Raw genomic sequence first — 17,009 nt, forward strand, 5'->3', positions numbered from 1 at the left:
AGGGGGACACAGAATCCAAGGCAAGCTCCAGGCATCAGCACAGAAACCCGCGGGGCTTGAACTCATGAACTGTTTGATCATGACCCTGAGCCAAGTCGGATGCTTAACTGCACTGAGCCACCCAGGCACCCCTCTGTCAATTCTTTTTTTTTTTTTTTTCATTTATTTTTTTAATTTTTTTTTTTTCAAAAATTTTGGGACAGAGAGACAGAGCATGAATGGGGGAGGGGCAGAGAGAGAGAGGGAGACACAGAATTGGAGACAGGGCTCCAGGCTCTGAGCCGTCAGCCCAGAGCCCGACGCGGGGCTCGAACTCACGGACCGCGAGATCGTGACCTGGCTGAAGTCGGACGCTTTAACCGACTGCGCCACCCAGGCGCCCCTTTTTTTTTCATTTTTAAAATGAAACCATGTAAAAAGTAATAAAATAAAATGAAATCACGTGTATGTAGTCGTATTCATAAAGATAAACACACTAATCGAAAGTTATGCAACATTAACAGCAGATCCAATACAAACCAACATAATCCTCTGAATTTTATATTTCATCGAGCCTCAAAAATAACCAATCTTTTAGTCCTTTTCTTGTACATTATTCTGTATCCACATCTCTGCATCTGATCGGATCCCCGGATTTTTACCTCAGTTTTCTCTGTGACGTTCTCTGCGGGTATGTATCTGGGCTGCTGCTTGGGGTTGACGGTCTTTCTGGGTGTCCACTGATAGTCCCTCCAGATCCCAACCAGCCGGTTCCCTACCCACGTAGCCCCGAGAAACTTCTCACTTTGTGCTTCGGGACAGATTACTGCCAATCTGTGTCGACCTCAGCTGTCCCCAGTGGGCACAGAATGTCTGCCACACATCCGGTTATCTCAGGAACTAGTTTCGTGGTATTAGAGGTCAGTTGGTCAGTCTGATCCAATACACCCAGTTCTGTTTCAAGCCACATCATTAGGAGACAGCGTGTGACACTCATACAGCTTTCCCAACTACTAGTCTCATCCATTCACGTGATCAGCTGAGGCGCACAATATATAAATCTGGGTAGAAAGCGTGATGCCACAGATAAGATCAGACAGGGTTTGGAACTCTGCAGAGCTCACTAAGGTACGGGGACCCTGAGGAAATGTGGCCTTTCTCTTCAACCTATTCCAAACATAGAAAGCCACTTCCTTGGGATGCAGCCAGTGTGTGGGAATTTGAGAGAGCCAGCAGGGGAGAGGCAGAGAGGGAGAGATAGAGAGAGAATCCCAAGCAGGCTCCACACGGTCAGCACAGAGCCCATGCAGGGCTCGAACCCACAACCACGAGATCGTGACCCCAACCGAAACCAAGAGCCCGATGCTTAACTGACTGAGCCACCCATGCGCTAGAGACTAGATTTTTAAATCTAGTTACGACTGCACTTGAGAACAGACTGTTATCAGCAAGGTAGGATTGTTATTTCCATCTTAAATGCTCATAAAGAATGAACAACACGGCCAAGGTCACATGACTAAAAACAGTAGAGAAAGAACTAGAACTCAGGGGTGCTGGCCAGAAGCGAAAGCTCGTTCCTCCATAGAGCTCCCCCCACGGTGAAGGGAGCGGATCACTTCTTATTGGTCTTGCCAGTGCCCGCACCACCCACAGAAATGCAAACCAGGAAGACACCAGATCCTCCCCCGTCAAAAGAAGAGGGGGGTGGCTTGTCATTTTTCTGTCGTCGTCTGTTCAGTGGAAAGGTAAGGGGATCGATCAGCAAGTGCCCAAAGAGAACAAACGTTCCAAGATCAGCTGGAGTCGGCGTAAGGATAGCTTTACTTAAAACAACATCAACTAGGGCAGCTGTCGCCCCCCAGGACACCCCCGGACACAGGCCCTTGTGTTCTTTGTAGGGTTTGTCAAGTAGGGTGTTTGTCGAGTGGGCTGAGGGGTGGAATGTAGCGTTATGTGGGATATAGACTTGCCCTATTCTCCCCTCATTTGGATAAGGGGGTGGCTCTCGCGGGAACAGGTGGAATTTTCATGAATAAGGAGAGGGTGCCTCTTGGAAAAGCAAACGTCACGGACCAAAGGTCGTGACACAGATTGTTCCCGTTACTCAAAGGAGGCTGCGGGGTGGCATTCTAGACAGAGGCAAGAGCAAGGGCAAAGGCCTGGAGGTGGAAACAAACTTGGCAATGCCAAGGAGCAGCCAGGAGGCCATCAATCAATTAATGACTGATGGAAGGGGGAGGGCAGTTGGGAGATGAGCTTGGAGTCGTTTTCAACTCGGGCTTTTGGTAATTTTTTAAAGTTTATTTATTCTGAAAGAGGCAGTGAGAGCAGGAGCTGGGGCAGGGGAAGAGAGAGAGAGAGAGAGAGAGAGAGAGAGAGAGAATCCCAAGCAGTCTCCACGCAGGGTCAGTGCAGAGCCCAACATGGGGCTGGAACCCATGAAAACGTGAGGTCATCCCCTGCACCGAAATTGAGAGTTGGATGCTTAACCGACTGAGCCACCCAGGCACCCCTCAACTCAGACTCGTAAAACAGATGGATGTCTGGGTCTCCACCGAGGGCACTTCAACCTGAATTTGCTAGGCTGATGTGTGAGCGTTTTTGTTTTCTTTGTAAGCCCCTCCAGGTGATCCTAAGACATGTAGGCAGGGTTGAAAATCGGTAGATGACCGTGTTGAGGAACGAGGTTGGACTGTATTCCAAGTACGCTAACTTCCCATGGGGAGAATGCACCGGGAATAGAAACAGGCAGAACAGCTAGGAGGTGGGATGAACTAGCGTGAAAGGAGCCGAGCTTGTCAGGAAGGTGGGCCGGGACCTGGCAGGTTTCGCTGGCGCAGGAAGGGTGGGGTTGGCAGAGAAGAAAAGGGAGAGGGGCGCCTGGGTGGCTCAGTCGGTTAAGCGTCTGACTTCAGCTCAGGTCACAATCTCCCAGTGTGTGGAGCCTGCTTTGGATTCTGTGTCTCCCTCTCTCTCTTTGCCCCTCCCCCACTCGTTCTCTCTCTCTCTCTCTCTCAAAAATAAATAAACATTAAAAAAAATTAAAGGGAGAGAAACTAGAAATTAAAAAAAAAGGCCTTATACATCATTCGATCATTTTATTTATTTTTCAAAATGTTTGATTTTGAGAGAGAGAGAGAGAGAGAGAGAGCAGGGGAGGGGCAGAGAGCAAGAGAGAGACAGAGGATCCAAAGCAGGTTCGGCACGGACAGCCAAGAGCCTGACACGGGGCTCGAACTCACAAACCATGAGATCATGACCTGAGCCAATGTCGGCCACTCAACCGACTGAGCCACCCAGGTGCCCCCGAAATAAGAACACTGATTTTAAAAAACAATTTTTTTAACTACATGAAGTATAAAAAAGGAAATTTATTCACATACTTGGCCTTGACCAAAAGAGCAAATAACCAACAGAGGCAGAAAAAGCATTTGATGAAAGTCAACACCTGTTCGGGAGACCAAAAACCAAACCCTTCCTTAATCTGACGAAGAAAGAAACTTTTTTCCCCTTAGACTACATGGTAGCAGAAAACACTGAGTTCATGTTCCAGTTCTGTGCATCTATAGATGCACAGAAAATAAATGTGTGCGCTGTGGAAAGGGATCGGTACACCACTGTAGCATGGCGTTCACGAATACGGACGTTAAAAGTGGGCTCTCCCATCACGACCCTTGTGACTTCCGGTGGACCAGGTAACTTCCGGTGGACCAGGTAACCAGATTTGAGCGGCGAAACAAAGACAACTTCTAAGGGACAGCAACGTTCAGTTGGTCCTAGGTTGGTGGAGACTGAACCAGAAGGAAAGGCTTAGAGGGGCAGCATTTGAGAGAAGAGGAGGAGGGGAGAGGCAAGTGATGTTCAGGGGCAGCAGAGGGGATCTGAGGCCCCAGCGGCCAGGCCCTGGGGGCCAGAGCAGAGAAGAAATGACGGGGGTGGCTGGGAACAGAACGAGGGTGGCTGCTGGCTGGGGACGTCGGTGCAGGGCCTGCCTGGCCCCCATCCCCTCCCTCTAGGGGAACGCCCCCACAGCAGTCTCTACTGGGAAAGTCTAAACTCGTCCCCATAAAAAGCTTCCATAGAAATGCTTCTGTATAAAAAGCTTCAGCCTTTATTAAATAAAACGGAGGTAGAAGACAGACAGAGGAACAGGCCGGGTACCCCTCCTTCCAAATACACAGATACAGGCATACAGACAGACACAACCGAATGAATGGCAGGGACAAGTCACGGGACAGACTGAAGGGCGGAGGGAGGCAGCACCCTCCGAGAGTGGGCCCGGACCCAAGGGTGGGCTGAGACCTGGGCCAAGGGCAGCCGTTCGGAGGGGTTATGCTTGAGCAGCTTGGAGATGAGGTCCTGGGCTCCCGTGGGCACGGATGGGGGAACTTCAGGTCTACCTGCAGAAGGAGAGGAAGAAGGGCCCAGTAGGTTTATCCCTGACCACCCCAGTTCACTTGGACAATGACCTAGGGCCCAGGCCCTGCCGGCCCCTGACCTCTGCGCGAAGCCCCCGCCAGGCACTGGGGCCCACCCTCCTACCTTGACGATGCGCCGATAGGTCTCATTGTGTGATGCGCTCTCGAAGGGCGGGTTTCCCACCAGCAGCTCATAGCAAAGGACCCCGATGCACCACAGATCCACCTTCTCGTTGTGCGTGCGCCCTTCAATCATTTCTGGAGGCAGGTAGTCCAAGGTGCCGCACATCGTCTTCCTCCTGGGTGGATTGGGGAGGGGGAAGAGACCCCAGATAAAGATGGCCTCTCTTTTCCCCGCCATTCGACAGACAGCCAAGCGACCGCCAGCATGCGCCAGCGGGGTGTCTCAACCAGACTCTGACAGGGCCCCGGGGGCAGGACTAGGTACAACCCAAAGTGGGGCGCCTGGGTGGCTCAGTCGGTTAAGCGTCCAACTTCGGCTCAGGTCATGATCTCACGGTTCGTGAGTTCGAGCCCCGCGTCAGGCTCTGTGCTGACAGCTCGGAGCCTGCGAGCCTGCTTCGGACTCTGTGTCTCCCTCTCTCTCTCTCTGCCTCTCCCTCCCCCCACACCTCAAAATAAATAAATAAACATTACGAAAAAAAATAGAGGTAGAATGGCACACAGGGGGATGTACCTGGAAATAATCAGATCTAAGGGCGACGCTCATCTTAGAAGTAAAGGAAAACGGGGGATGAAGGAAAAACTGGGGACATGTCAAAAGTCCAGGAAGCATGGCCCTGCTGAAATAAATCAGGTTCCATGTCTATCGTGCAATACTATGGAGCCATCACAGATGATGTGGGAACATCCTCAGCACATGGTAAGAGGGTCCCAACATATTCAGCAGGAAATCTGGGCAACAAAATTGCGGGTCTCCGATTCTTGGAAAGATATTGCTGTGTCTCTACGGACAGGAGGACAAACCCACATGTGTCTAGGTAACGAGCTCTGCAGTGGTATTATTTTGACCGCCCCAGCCATTCACCCCTAGGGCAGGGCTCCTGGCCCACCATACCTCAGGGAGGGGGCATGCACAGACCAGCCAAAGTCGGCGATCTTCAGCTCTCCCTGGAGCCCCAGGAGCAGATTCTCTGGCTTTATGTCTCTGTGAATCACCTTCTTCCCGTGGCAGTACAACAGAGCGTCTGCCAGCTCCTCCATGATCTGGGGGGTGGGGGTGGGGGCAATGACAGGACGTCAGACAAGGCTGGACCTCAAGCTACAAGCAGCGGGGCCCCCAGCCTCGGGCCCCTGCCGGTGCCCCAGGCGCCCACCCGCCCGGACCGTGGCTGTTCGCTGCTCGTCAAAAGTGCGGCTCTTCTGCAGCTCCTTGTAGAGCTCGCCCCGGGGGGCATACTCCAGAATCAAGTAGATCCTTCGGCGGTCGTAGAAATAGTTGTAGAGACGCAGGATGTTGGGATGCCTGGAGGAGGGAAGGGAGGACTCAGGCTGCACCCTGGCAGAAGGAAATGGGAAAGACAACAGTGCCACGTGGGGCAAACCGGGGTCCCATTCGGGAGTGGGAGTTCCGGGGCGCTAAGTGGCAGCGGAAGAGGCAGTCTGGATGGGGTGGGGGGGGGGGGGGAAAGGGGAGCGGAGGGAGGAGCAGGGAGGGGCTTGGGTGGGCGCACAGGGGCTCGTACTGCAGATGGGCCTGGATTTCGATCTCCCTGCGAAGCTGGTGCTCCACACCCTCCTTTTCTATCTGAGACTTGAACAGGACCTTGAGCGCCACGATGAAATGGCTTTTCTTCTCCCGAGCCAGGTACACGTTGCCAAACTTGCCTTTGCCCAGAGGACGCCCAATCTCAAAGTCATCGATGGTGAAGGATCGCCTGCTTGGAAGTGGGAGGAAGGCAGCCGAGTGACGGCCGGGCAGCCCCCCCGAGGTGGGGACTCCCTGAGCCCTGTTTCCCTCCGGAGGGAGTCGAGCAGGGACCAGGCGCTCCTGCCCCGAGCGGCTACCTCTCTCGTTTCCTACCTATTCGCTGTCCTGTCTCCTCCCCCGCCACCCCAAGGCTTGGGTACTCACATGGAGAAGTTGGGGGTCCCACTGCTGTTCTCTACCACCTTCTGGCCAGGGGCGGCTAAGCAAACGACAGGGGAGTTGAGGCCCTCCTTTGATATCTTCATCCCTGCACCCACCCCCTAGACCCTGGTCCGCCCAGCTCAATCCTCTCCCGGGTCCCGGTTACCTGTGGGCTGGGTGTTGGAGCGGCTCATGAGGACAAGCGCGGATGGGGTGGCAGGCTCCTTCCGGAGGACCCTCTGGGGCAGGGTGTTCAGGCCAGGCTGAGTCTGAGAAGGAGCAGGGGGAGCTCTGAGGGTGCCTTTGTTCCAGGGACCCGCTTGGAATGTGCTACCAGCAGCATTTCAGTACTTGCTGAGGGTCACCCAGCCACCCACCTGTTCAAAGAGGAACACTGAGACCACAGTTTTGCTCAAAACTCCCAAAGCTCCGCTCATCGCTCTGTATTAAAATAGGTTCTTTTTTTTTTTTATGCTTATTTATTTTGAGAGAGCAGGGGAGGGGCAGAGAGATAGGGAGAGAGAGAATCCCAACCAGGCTCTCCATTGTCAGCACAGAGCCCAAAGCGGGGCTCGATCCCACGAACCGTGACAGCATGACCTGAACGGAAATGAAGAGTCAGATGGTCCACCGACTGAGCCACCGGGGAGCCCACAAAATGGGTTCTTAATAAGCAACCTAAGGTGGCCTGAGATAAGAAGCAAAGGACTTGGGGCGCCATGGCCCTGTCGGTTAAGCATCCGACTTCAGCTCGGGTCATGATCTCACGGTTCCTGAGTTCGAGCCCCGCATTGGGCTCGGTGCTGACAGCTCCGAGCCTCAAGCCTGCTTCGGATTCTGTGTGTCTCTCTCTCTCTTTCTCTCTCTGCCCCCTCCCCCACTCACGCACTCTCTCTCTCTTCCTCAAAAATAAACATTAAAAAAAATTTGTTTTTAAAAAGGACTCAGTCACCCCAACACCGAACATTTCACCTCTTCGGCCCTGGCCCACACCACATTCTCAGGCACGAAACTGTCCAACCTCTACAGTCCGGTCCATCTGCAACCCCATGCTCATTCACACCAGCTCCCATCCCAGCGGGCAGTAGAGGGCAGGTTAACAAATGCCCCCAATTCAAGGATCGGCAGAGGCACCCTCACTCTCCCTAAAAAGCTCAGTCTAATAAGGCTTAGATGAGGTCCTGGAGGTCTTGAATGTTGCAACAAATTCCAGTATTTACCCCTTTGCAACAAGAGGCTCTGGAGGCAGCGAGGGCCACTCTGATGCCCCCGGACCACTTCTCACTTGCTATTTCTCAGAGTAGTATATACAACTGCTTTTTGTCACTGTAGACGTGACAGTGGTTTCTATTTCAGTCTCCGTTCTTTTTTTTTTCTTTTAAGTTTATTTATTTTGGGAGAGACAGAGACAGCGTGAGCAAGGGAGGGGTAGAGAGAGAAGGAGAGGGAGAATCCCAAGCAGGCTCCACACTGTCACCGCAGAGCCCGAGGTGGCACTGGATCTCATGAAACCGTGAGATCAGGACCTGAGCCGAAACCAAGAATCGGTCGCTTAACCCACTGGGCCGCCCAGGCGCCCCTCAGCCTCCATTCTTGAGAGCCTCGATAAGTGCTCCACGAGGATGCGAGCTGGTGGGCAAGGGGATAGATGGACGCTGCAGGATACCCAAGCCCCACCGACGAGGGAGCAAAGCCTACGAGAGCCCCTTCCTTGTTCTTAGCCAAGAGAAGAAGAAAACCTGCTGCCCTAAAAACCCATTCCCGAGCAATGATACGAGCACAGAAGTTACAGACGAGCAAGCTGAACAAAACAGGGTCCAGAAACAGACCCACATACAGGGGGGCATTTCATACAATAAAGGTGGCATTTCAAATCAGAGAGTAGACTCGCCACTGAAAAGGTCTTAGGACAACTGGAAAATAAATCTCTTTAGATCTTTCCTTCACACCAGTCGTTAAAACAGACTCCAAATTATTAATCTTTTAAACTTACATACACCCGTTCAGAGTCTATTTCTATTTCCTATTTAGCCTATTATTTCGGGATAAGGGTTGGGAACCACGGAACCTGTCTGCTCGGCCGAGATAGCATGTATACGTGACAAGGAGGCTCAACCCTGTAGAGGGTCCTCGCAGGCGGGTCAGATTCAAGTTGGCAGCGCCTGATAGGATGTAGTTGCAAATGACCGGACCGGGTTCCAGCCAGCAAACTCTTGGGACCCAGACGTCGGAGCAAAACCGAGGGCGATTTGGAGGATTCCGCCCGGCCCCCGGCCCCCGCGGGACCTCAAATCCCCAGGCAGGAACGCTCCATGCGGGTGGGGGGAGGGGAAGTGGGACAGCCCTTACCGTCTGCCGGCCGTAGGGCCAGGGGTAGGCGTTCTCCTTCTGGGCCATCCTGGGAGGGAAAGGGGGGAGGAGAGCTGGGCAGACAAGGGAAACAGGGCTGTAGGAAGCAGAAAAAAAAGAGGGAGCGAGAGAGGGAGGGATCGGACCGATCTAGCCGGAAGCGCAGGCCTGGGGCCGGTGAAACGGAGCAGGTCAGCTCGCTGGCTCATCGGGGCGCACTGGGGTGCTGGTCTCGCCGCCCCCGCCCTCTCCCTGCGCACCGCCAGTTCGGGACCCTCCCTCTACCCTGGAGCTCCCAGCAGCCCCACGGGTGCGCGCGGGCCCGCCCAACGGACCCCCGACCTGCCCGATCGCCTGGCCTCTCCCAGCGCAAGACCCGCGAAAGGGAGCCGGCTCACCTGGAGCCCGAGCACGGCCACCTTCCGGGCCCCGGGCAAACGACTGAACCTGCCAGGCCCTCCCCCCGCTGAGGCCCTTTCAAATCTCCCGCCGTGACCCCATTGGCTGAGCGCGCTGTCCATGCCCAATTCTCATTGGCTGGACACCCCGTGACGCAGCGGGTGGGGCCCAAAGTTAGAGGCGGAATATCGCTGGGGTTCTGGCTGAGCAAAGTTTGCCTTGTCCGGGAGTCAAAAGATCTCGTATCTTTTTCCTTTAATTTAAAATGTTAATGTATCTGGGATGTATCCTTCTGTATGTAGGGACCAGGGTCTTTGTTTCGGACACACGGGGAGTTAATTATGCCAGCGCCGTTTGTGAAGCAAACTCCCTTGTTCCCCCCGCTACAATCTACAGATTCCATGCAACCTCCATCAAAATTCCAGTTACATAGTCTACAGAAGTAGGAAAAAAAAAAAAAAAAACAGTAGCAAATTTGTACGGAACTGCCAAAGAATCCAACTAGCCAAAGCAATGGAGAAAGAACAAAGCTAGTGAGAGACATCACGCTCCCAGATTTCAGGCTGTATTACAAAGCTACAGTAATTCACACAGCGAGGTATTGGCATAAACACCGCCACATAGATCGATGGGACTGAGCAGAGAGCCCAGCAATAAACTCACAAATATATGGTTAATTAATTTATGAAAAAGTTGCCAAGAATACACAATGGGGAAAGGGCGGTCTCCTCAATAAATGGTGCTGGGAAAACTGGACAGGTACACAAGCAAAAGAACGAAACTGGGATCACTTTCTTACACTAGACCCAAAAATGAACTGAAAAGTGATTAATTAAAGACTGGAACGTAAGACCTGAAACCATAAGACTCCTATAAGAAAACACAGGCTGTAGGTTTCTTGACATAGGTCTTGGCAATAATTTTTTTTCTTTTTTAACTCTGACAACACAGTCAAAAGCAAGAGCAAAAACAAACAAGCGTGACTTCAGCAAACTGAAGGCCTCTGCAAAGGAAACCGTCGACAAACGAAAAGGCAAGGTGGTGAATGGGAAAAAATATTTGCAAAGCGTATACCTGATAAGGGGCGGATACCCCCAATACCTAATGAACTCATACAACTTTTTAACAGCAAAAAAACAAGCTGATTTAAAAACGGGATGAAGATCGGAATAGACGTTTCTCCGAAGAAGACATACGGATGGCCAAGAAAGACGAGAAAGATGCTTGACATCATTAATCATCAAGGAAATGCAAATCAAAACCACAATGAGACATAGCTTCACACCTGTTCGAATGGTTATCATCCAAAAGATGGGAAGTGACAAGCACCGGTGAGGATGTGAGAAAAGGGAGCCCTTGTGCACGGTTGGTAGGAATGTAAATTGGTGCAGCCACTGTGGAAAACAGCACGGAGTCATCAAAAACTTGAAGATAGGACTACCATAGGGGCTGGCAATTCTATCTCTGAGTATTTGTCCAAAGAAAAGGAAGGCAAAATTCAAAAAAATATCTGTATTCCCATGTTCACTGAGCAGTATTTATAATAGCCCAGGTATGGAAACAACCAAGTGTCTACGGATTCCACTCTAGTGGTTTCTGTTTCTGCCAACTCCTCATCTCCAACTTGGTGGAGACCTCTTGTGGACAACGTGGTTACCTAGCCAGTGTCCATTCTCCTAGCCATTCCCACTTCCAGAAAGCACCCAAAATGTTGTGGATCTGAGAGGGAAGCTGACACCATCGCAAACCCAGGATTGGATGCTGATTGATTTACACCACGACCAGAATCATGGTCATGGTTCGGGGGATAAGCGTGTGACCCAAGTGACCCAGTTAGTGGGACTTTTAGGATTCTTGTCCAGAATGCTGGGCAGAACTCCTTTTCTCCACAAAGCACACCTTGCTGCTGGTGGTACTCCTGAAGGAAGCAGCCTGAGAATGAAGCTTGACCTCGTAGAAGGCAGAAGAGAGGCCTGGGAAGAACCCAAGACTTTGATGATGTTGTTGAGCCTCTGGACGCCTATTCTGCACTTTCCCTAATGCATTGACTTGAGGGTTTGGTTATTTGGGGTCAAAAGAATACTCACGGACACACATCTACAGACCCAGCCTCAAGGGTTCTTAGTCATAGAGTTTGAATAAATGACGTGAAACGGTTGAGAGTCAATCACTTGACCTACAAAAACACCAGTTTCATATAATTCAGCCAAATGTAAATCCAAGAAGTGCTTATGGGTTTCTCGATCATTTCCTAATGCTTTTGGCTGCAAGATGCAGAAGGCCCAGTTAACAATGGCACAAACAATAGGGATCTATTTTCTCCTGCGTAGCAAGAAGTCAGCAAGTACGTAGCTGTTTTGTTAGAGATCTGGATTGCCTTTCTGTGATTGTCTTCACATGTTCCTTATGAGTGCAAGATGGCGGCCAACGGTCTGTGCCCCTTTTATCAGGATAAGCAGAAGCCTTTCCAGAAGTACCCAATAGATTTCTCCTTGGCCCAAACTGTGTCACATGACTACTGCAAAGGATCCTGGTAAAGTGAGTATCTCTCGTAGCCACTGCAGTGAAAACACCAAGGGCTGGGGGGTAGAAATAGCTGTGTGTCACAAGCTGTGTGGCTTGCAATTTCATTCCGGGGAGCCCATGGTTAATACAAAAGTTCAGAGATCTGTGTGTGATGAGGTATCTCCAGAGATTTGGCAACCAAGGGCACCCCTCTGCCATTTGTGAAAAAATAATTTTGCTTCTGGAGGTGGATTGTTTTTACTTAGGGTCAGCTTAACCCCGCTTCCCGAGATCAGGGAGAGAGCCCACCTCAACTGTAGTGACTTCATCAACGTACTTGGCCTAGAGAGACTAGCTAATGAAAAGCTTTGTGAAAATTCTATCCCCTGCAGCCTCCTTTATTCCTCATGACCTAGCAAAGGGAGATGTTTCCGGAATGTGTCAGGAGACGCAGTGCAAGGGTGGGATATGCCTGATCGATCCCGTACAGTGTCCCCGTCCCTCCACGGTCTTTAAACTCCCACTCGCACATTTTGCCAGAAGATATTTGGCCTTTCAGGAATATTTGACGGGGCCAGCACAGGACCGGGATTTGCATTATTCATAAACCACAAAACAAAACAAAAACTATCTGTTCTATCGGCTAGGCAACCATCAGCTGCCTGTTCAAGTTAGTGAACAAAATCCCTGTTGTTTACCCCAGAGCTTCTGGAGAGGTCAGTGAGGGGGAGTTGTCAGTGACCTCCTTGCTGGGGCGTATTTTCCCAAGACTGGGAAGGGGCAGGATTGGATCGTGTTCCAAAGGGACAGGATGTGTTCAGGGCAGGATGGCTGGGATACTATGACGCTCGGGATGCATAGATGTTAGTCCCTTGTATTTCTCATAATGGAATCTCCCCCAAAGAAATGTCAAGACACGAATTCTCAGTATCAACCAATAAGCCTCTTTCAGGAATGAGGAGTAGACTCAGAAGGATCTGGAAGGGGCTGGTTTGGGGGGAGCCTGGCCAATACTCCCAAGGGGGCAGGGGAAATGGGGAGGGATGGCCAATGGCTACAGGGGTTTCTTTTCAGAGTGATGAAAATGTTCTGGGGGTGCCCGGGTGGCTCAGTCAGTTAAGTGGGGGACTTAGGCTCAAGATCTCACAGTTCAAGAGTTTGAGCCCCACATCGGGCTCTCCACCAACCATGTAGAGCCTGCTTGGGATTCTCTCTCTCCACTACCCTCTCTCTCTGCCCCTCCCCAACTTGTGCTTTCTTTCTCTCAAATAGACTTAAAAAAATGAAAAATAATAAAAAAAGAAAACATTCCGTAATCACATCGTGGTGATTGGTGAACAACTGTGTAACCATACTACAACCCCCTGAGTTGTACACATTAAAATGGTTAAGATGGTAAATTTTATGGTAAGTGTATTTTACCACCAAAAAAAATATGGAAAAAAAAGATTACAAAATATTTCAAATACCAGGAATACTTTTTTTTTCACACCAAGAAGTAAAATTGATCTTTATTATTATTTTTTAATGTTTATTTTTGAGGGGGGAGAGAGAGAGAGAGAGAGAGAGAGAGAGAAGGGGAGGGGCAGAGACAGAGGGAGAGAGCAAATCCTAAGCTGTCTCCACAGAGTCAGCACAAAGCTGGATGCAGGGCTTGAATGCACAAACTGTGAGACCATGACCGGACCCAAAGTTGGACGCCCAACCAACTGAGCCACCCAGATAACCCTAAAACTGATCTTTAAATGAGCTTTTATTTTGCATGCTATCTGCTATGATTTTATTTTTTTTTAATTTAATTTTTTATTTTTTAAAATTTACATCCAAATTAATTAGCATATGGTGCAACAATGATTTCAGGAGTAGATTCCTTAATGCCCCTCCCCCATTTAGCGCATCCTCCCTCCCACACCCTCCAGTAACCCTCAGTTTGTTCTCCGTATTTATGAGTCTCTTCTGTTTTGTCCCCCTCCTTGTTTTTATATTATTTTTGTTTCCCTTCCCTTATGTTCATCTGTTTTGTCTCCTAAAGTTCTCCTATAAATGAAGTCATATGATTTTTGTCTTTCTCTGACTAATTTCATGTAGCGTAATACCCTCCAGTTCCATCCACGTATTGCAAATGGCAAGATTTCCTTCTTTTTGATTGCCGAATAATACTCCATTGTATATATATACCACATCTTCTTTATCCATTCATCCATCGATGGACATTTGGGCTCTTTCCATACTTTGGCTATTGTCGATAGGGCTGCTATAAACATGGGGGTGCATGTGTCCCTTCAAAACAGCACACCTGTATCCCGTGGATAAATGCCTAGTGGTGCAATTGCTGGGTTGTAGGGTAGTTCTGTTTTTAGTTTTTTGAGGAAACTCCATACTGTTTTCCAGAGTGGCTGCACCAGCTTGCATTCCCACAGGAATACTTTTTAAAGCAACTGCATAACTACTATTCAATTATTTCAATCTTGACCAATTTTTCCCTGTTTGCTTCTGGTGTGTGTGTGTGTGTGTGTGTGTGTGTGTGTGAAATAAAAGGCATCCAGGTGAAGCTTCAGTGCAAAAATGTAATAAGTAAGTCTATGTATATTGTTTCTTTACTATTTTCTGTTGTCTTTTTTCTGAAACTCCTCTGGAGGTAATCAGAGCTTCTAAATCTATCTTCCACATCAGTTAGCTTGTTTTTTCATGCTTTTGAAATTTCTCGTCCCTCTGTTCTGTGCTGTGTTTTGGATAAATTCTTGAGTTCTATTTTTTTTTTTTTTTAATAGCTAAATCTCTCTCAGACTGTTCCCAGCTTAAGATGTAAGATAGACTTTTTTTTTTAAGTTTATTTATTTTAAGAGAGACAGAGAGGGGCGCCTGGGTGGCTCAGTCGGTTGGGCGTCCAACTTCGGCTCAGGTCATGATCTCGCGGTCCGTGAGTTCGAGCCCCGCATCAGGCTCTGTGCTGACAGCTCAGAGCCTGGAGCCTGTTTCAGATTCTGTGTCTCCCTCTCTCTCTGACCTTCCCCCATTCATGGTCTGTCTCTCTCTCTGTCTCAAAAAATGAATAAACGTTAAAAAAAAAAAAGAGAGAGAGAGACAGAGACAGTGTGAGTAGGGGAGGGGCAGAGAGAGAGGGAGAGAGAGAGAGAATTCCAAGCAGGCTCTGCACTGTCAGCGCAGAGCCCAATGTGGACCTTGAACTCAGGAAACCACGAGATCATGACCTGAGCCAAAACCTAGAGTCGGAGGCTTAACCGACTGAGCCAGCCAGGCACCCCTACCTAGACTTCTTTTATTACATCTGTCATCCATGTGTGAGATTTCTAATTGGTCAGTTGCCTATCCATATGACTTTATTGAATCTTTGTCTTTTTGTCTCATGATTTGATTTTGTTATTTATCTTTTTACATATCCCAGTCACACTTACTTTAAATTCTCTACCGGACTGCCCCGTAGACTTATTTTCATATCTTCCAATTATTGTCTCTGTTCCAGTTATGCTTCTTCATACGTTTTGGGATTTGGGTTTGTAATGTCATCTGGGCCAGAAGAGTGTTTCATTTTGTTGTTTTCTCTCTCTCTCTTCATGTCACACATTGCTCCCTGACCTACAATCTGGCCATAGCTGTTACCTCCTCGCTCCCAGTCAAAAAATCAGTTCTTATCATGGAATTTGGGGGCTCCTGCCTCACTGTGATATTGAGGGTATCTCAAATGCAATCATGGGGGAGAGGGAAAGTTGGACGTGTTTCTGGTCTTGAGCCACATCTGAGTCCTCCTGCCCTTTCGGGCCTGTGGTTCCAGGCAGGGAGTTGGTGGTTTGTTTTACAGCCTCCTTTTCTGATACAAGGATAGCGCTGAGGCTCTGGCTTCCCTCTCTGTCCCCAGTCAGCATCCCATTTCCTTCATCAGCCCAGTTCAAGGTTTTGCATTCAGACTACTGAATTGTTCATTTGTAAGCCTTTCTATGGCCTTTTAGTTCTCTATATTTTATATTTTATCTATCAGTGCTACGTATCTGAAGCAAAAGGGGTCAGGGTGGGAACTCACTGTCCTGTTTCTGCCAAAAATCCAGGCTTTTTCCGAACCCCAGGTTTTTTGGATCTTCCCTAGGTTGGTGTATGATGGACCTCAGCTTCCGTGATCGGGAGTGTGTCAAAGAGGGAAGGCATGTCTGAAAGACAGAGGCAAGACTCCGCTCTAGTGGATTGTTACTATGTGAAAGCGTAGCCCCCAGGTGTGGACGGATCTTTTGAATTTCGGATCATGACCTGAGCCGAAGTTGGACGCCCAACCGACTGAGCCACCCAGGCGCCCCTCTCTGTCTCTCTTAAAATAAATAAACTTAAAAAAAAAGTCTAGATTTACGTGTGAAATTGACTGAGCTGTCAATGTTGGCAAATCAGTCACCAAACATGTCTGTGGACTGGATTTGGTCTCTAGACTACAAACATCCCATCCCTAATCCCAGGGCTCTTCTGGACCATAAACCACACTCCGAGGTCATCCTCCCTTCCCCTGGGGCCACTAACCTTACCTGGTCACTCCTCAGGTGGGCTCTTAGGGAACACCATGCAGGAGAAAGCCTGTGGGCTTGGGCATTACGCGTTTGCCTCTGAGCCCACCACTTGCAATCTGTGTTGCTTGGCAAACGGATCAATCCTGCTGAGTGTCAGCTCTAAGATGGGCATGGTTATACAGCCTTGCAAGCTGGCTATCAGGATTAATTGAGGAAAGGTCTCTGAAGCGCTTGGCTCCGTGGCTGGCCCACAGCAAGCCCTCAGTGTCAGCTATCATTATGACTAAGGCATCACCTGGCCCCAGTGGATGAGAGCAAGAGGTTCTTTACGAATTAAATGCAGTTCACTGAACCGGGAGAGCAGACAGGGAGCGGAGCAGATGGGGAGGGCCAAACATCGTGCAGGTGTCTGCCCTGTGCGGGGTGCAGAGCTGGCTCAGCCCAGGTCTGGTACTTTCAAACAAACACTGTTAAGGAAAGAGATGTCCAGGAAGAATTGCCTGCTGGGAAAGACAAGGCTTATAGAGTGGCTGGCCTGTATTTCTTTGGTCCCCCAATAGACCAGAAGCAGCAAAAATGCAGGTGGCTTCTAGTCACCACTGAGAAGTCTGGAGAACATCTCTCTCTTTTTTTTAATGTTTATTATCAAGAGACAGAGAGAGACAGAGCATGAGCAGGGGAGGGGCAGACAGAATCTGAAGCAGGATTCAGGCTCTGAGCTGTCAGCACAGATTCCCTAGCGGGGCTCCAACTCACAAA

General features: G+C 49.7%; 1 protein-coding gene and 1 pseudogene across 1 annotated transcript; both read right to left on the reverse strand.

Annotated features, from left to right (window-relative positions):
- Positions 1-545: 545 nt before the first annotated feature.
- LOC115501295 lies at positions 546-3,605 on the reverse strand (annotated as a pseudogene).
- A 505-nt stretch (positions 3,606-4,110) lies between these two features.
- AURKB (aurora kinase B) lies at positions 4,111-9,207 on the reverse strand. Its single transcript, XM_030294776.1, is given in 9 exon segments — positions 4,111-4,361; positions 4,364-4,379; positions 4,522-4,696; positions 5,476-5,624; positions 5,745-5,883; positions 6,104-6,295; positions 6,493-6,547; positions 6,656-6,758; positions 8,839-9,207. Coding segments are annotated over 9 exon segments (1,032 nt in total). The 5' UTR covers positions 8,887-9,207; the 3' UTR covers positions 4,111-4,206.
- Positions 9,208-17,009: the final 7,802 nt, after the last annotated feature.

Source organism: Lynx canadensis, chromosome E1, assembly GCF_007474595.2.
Source record: "Lynx canadensis isolate LIC74 chromosome E1, mLynCan4.pri.v2, whole genome shotgun sequence".
NCBI lineage: Eukaryota > Metazoa > Chordata > Mammalia > Carnivora > Felidae > Lynx > Lynx canadensis.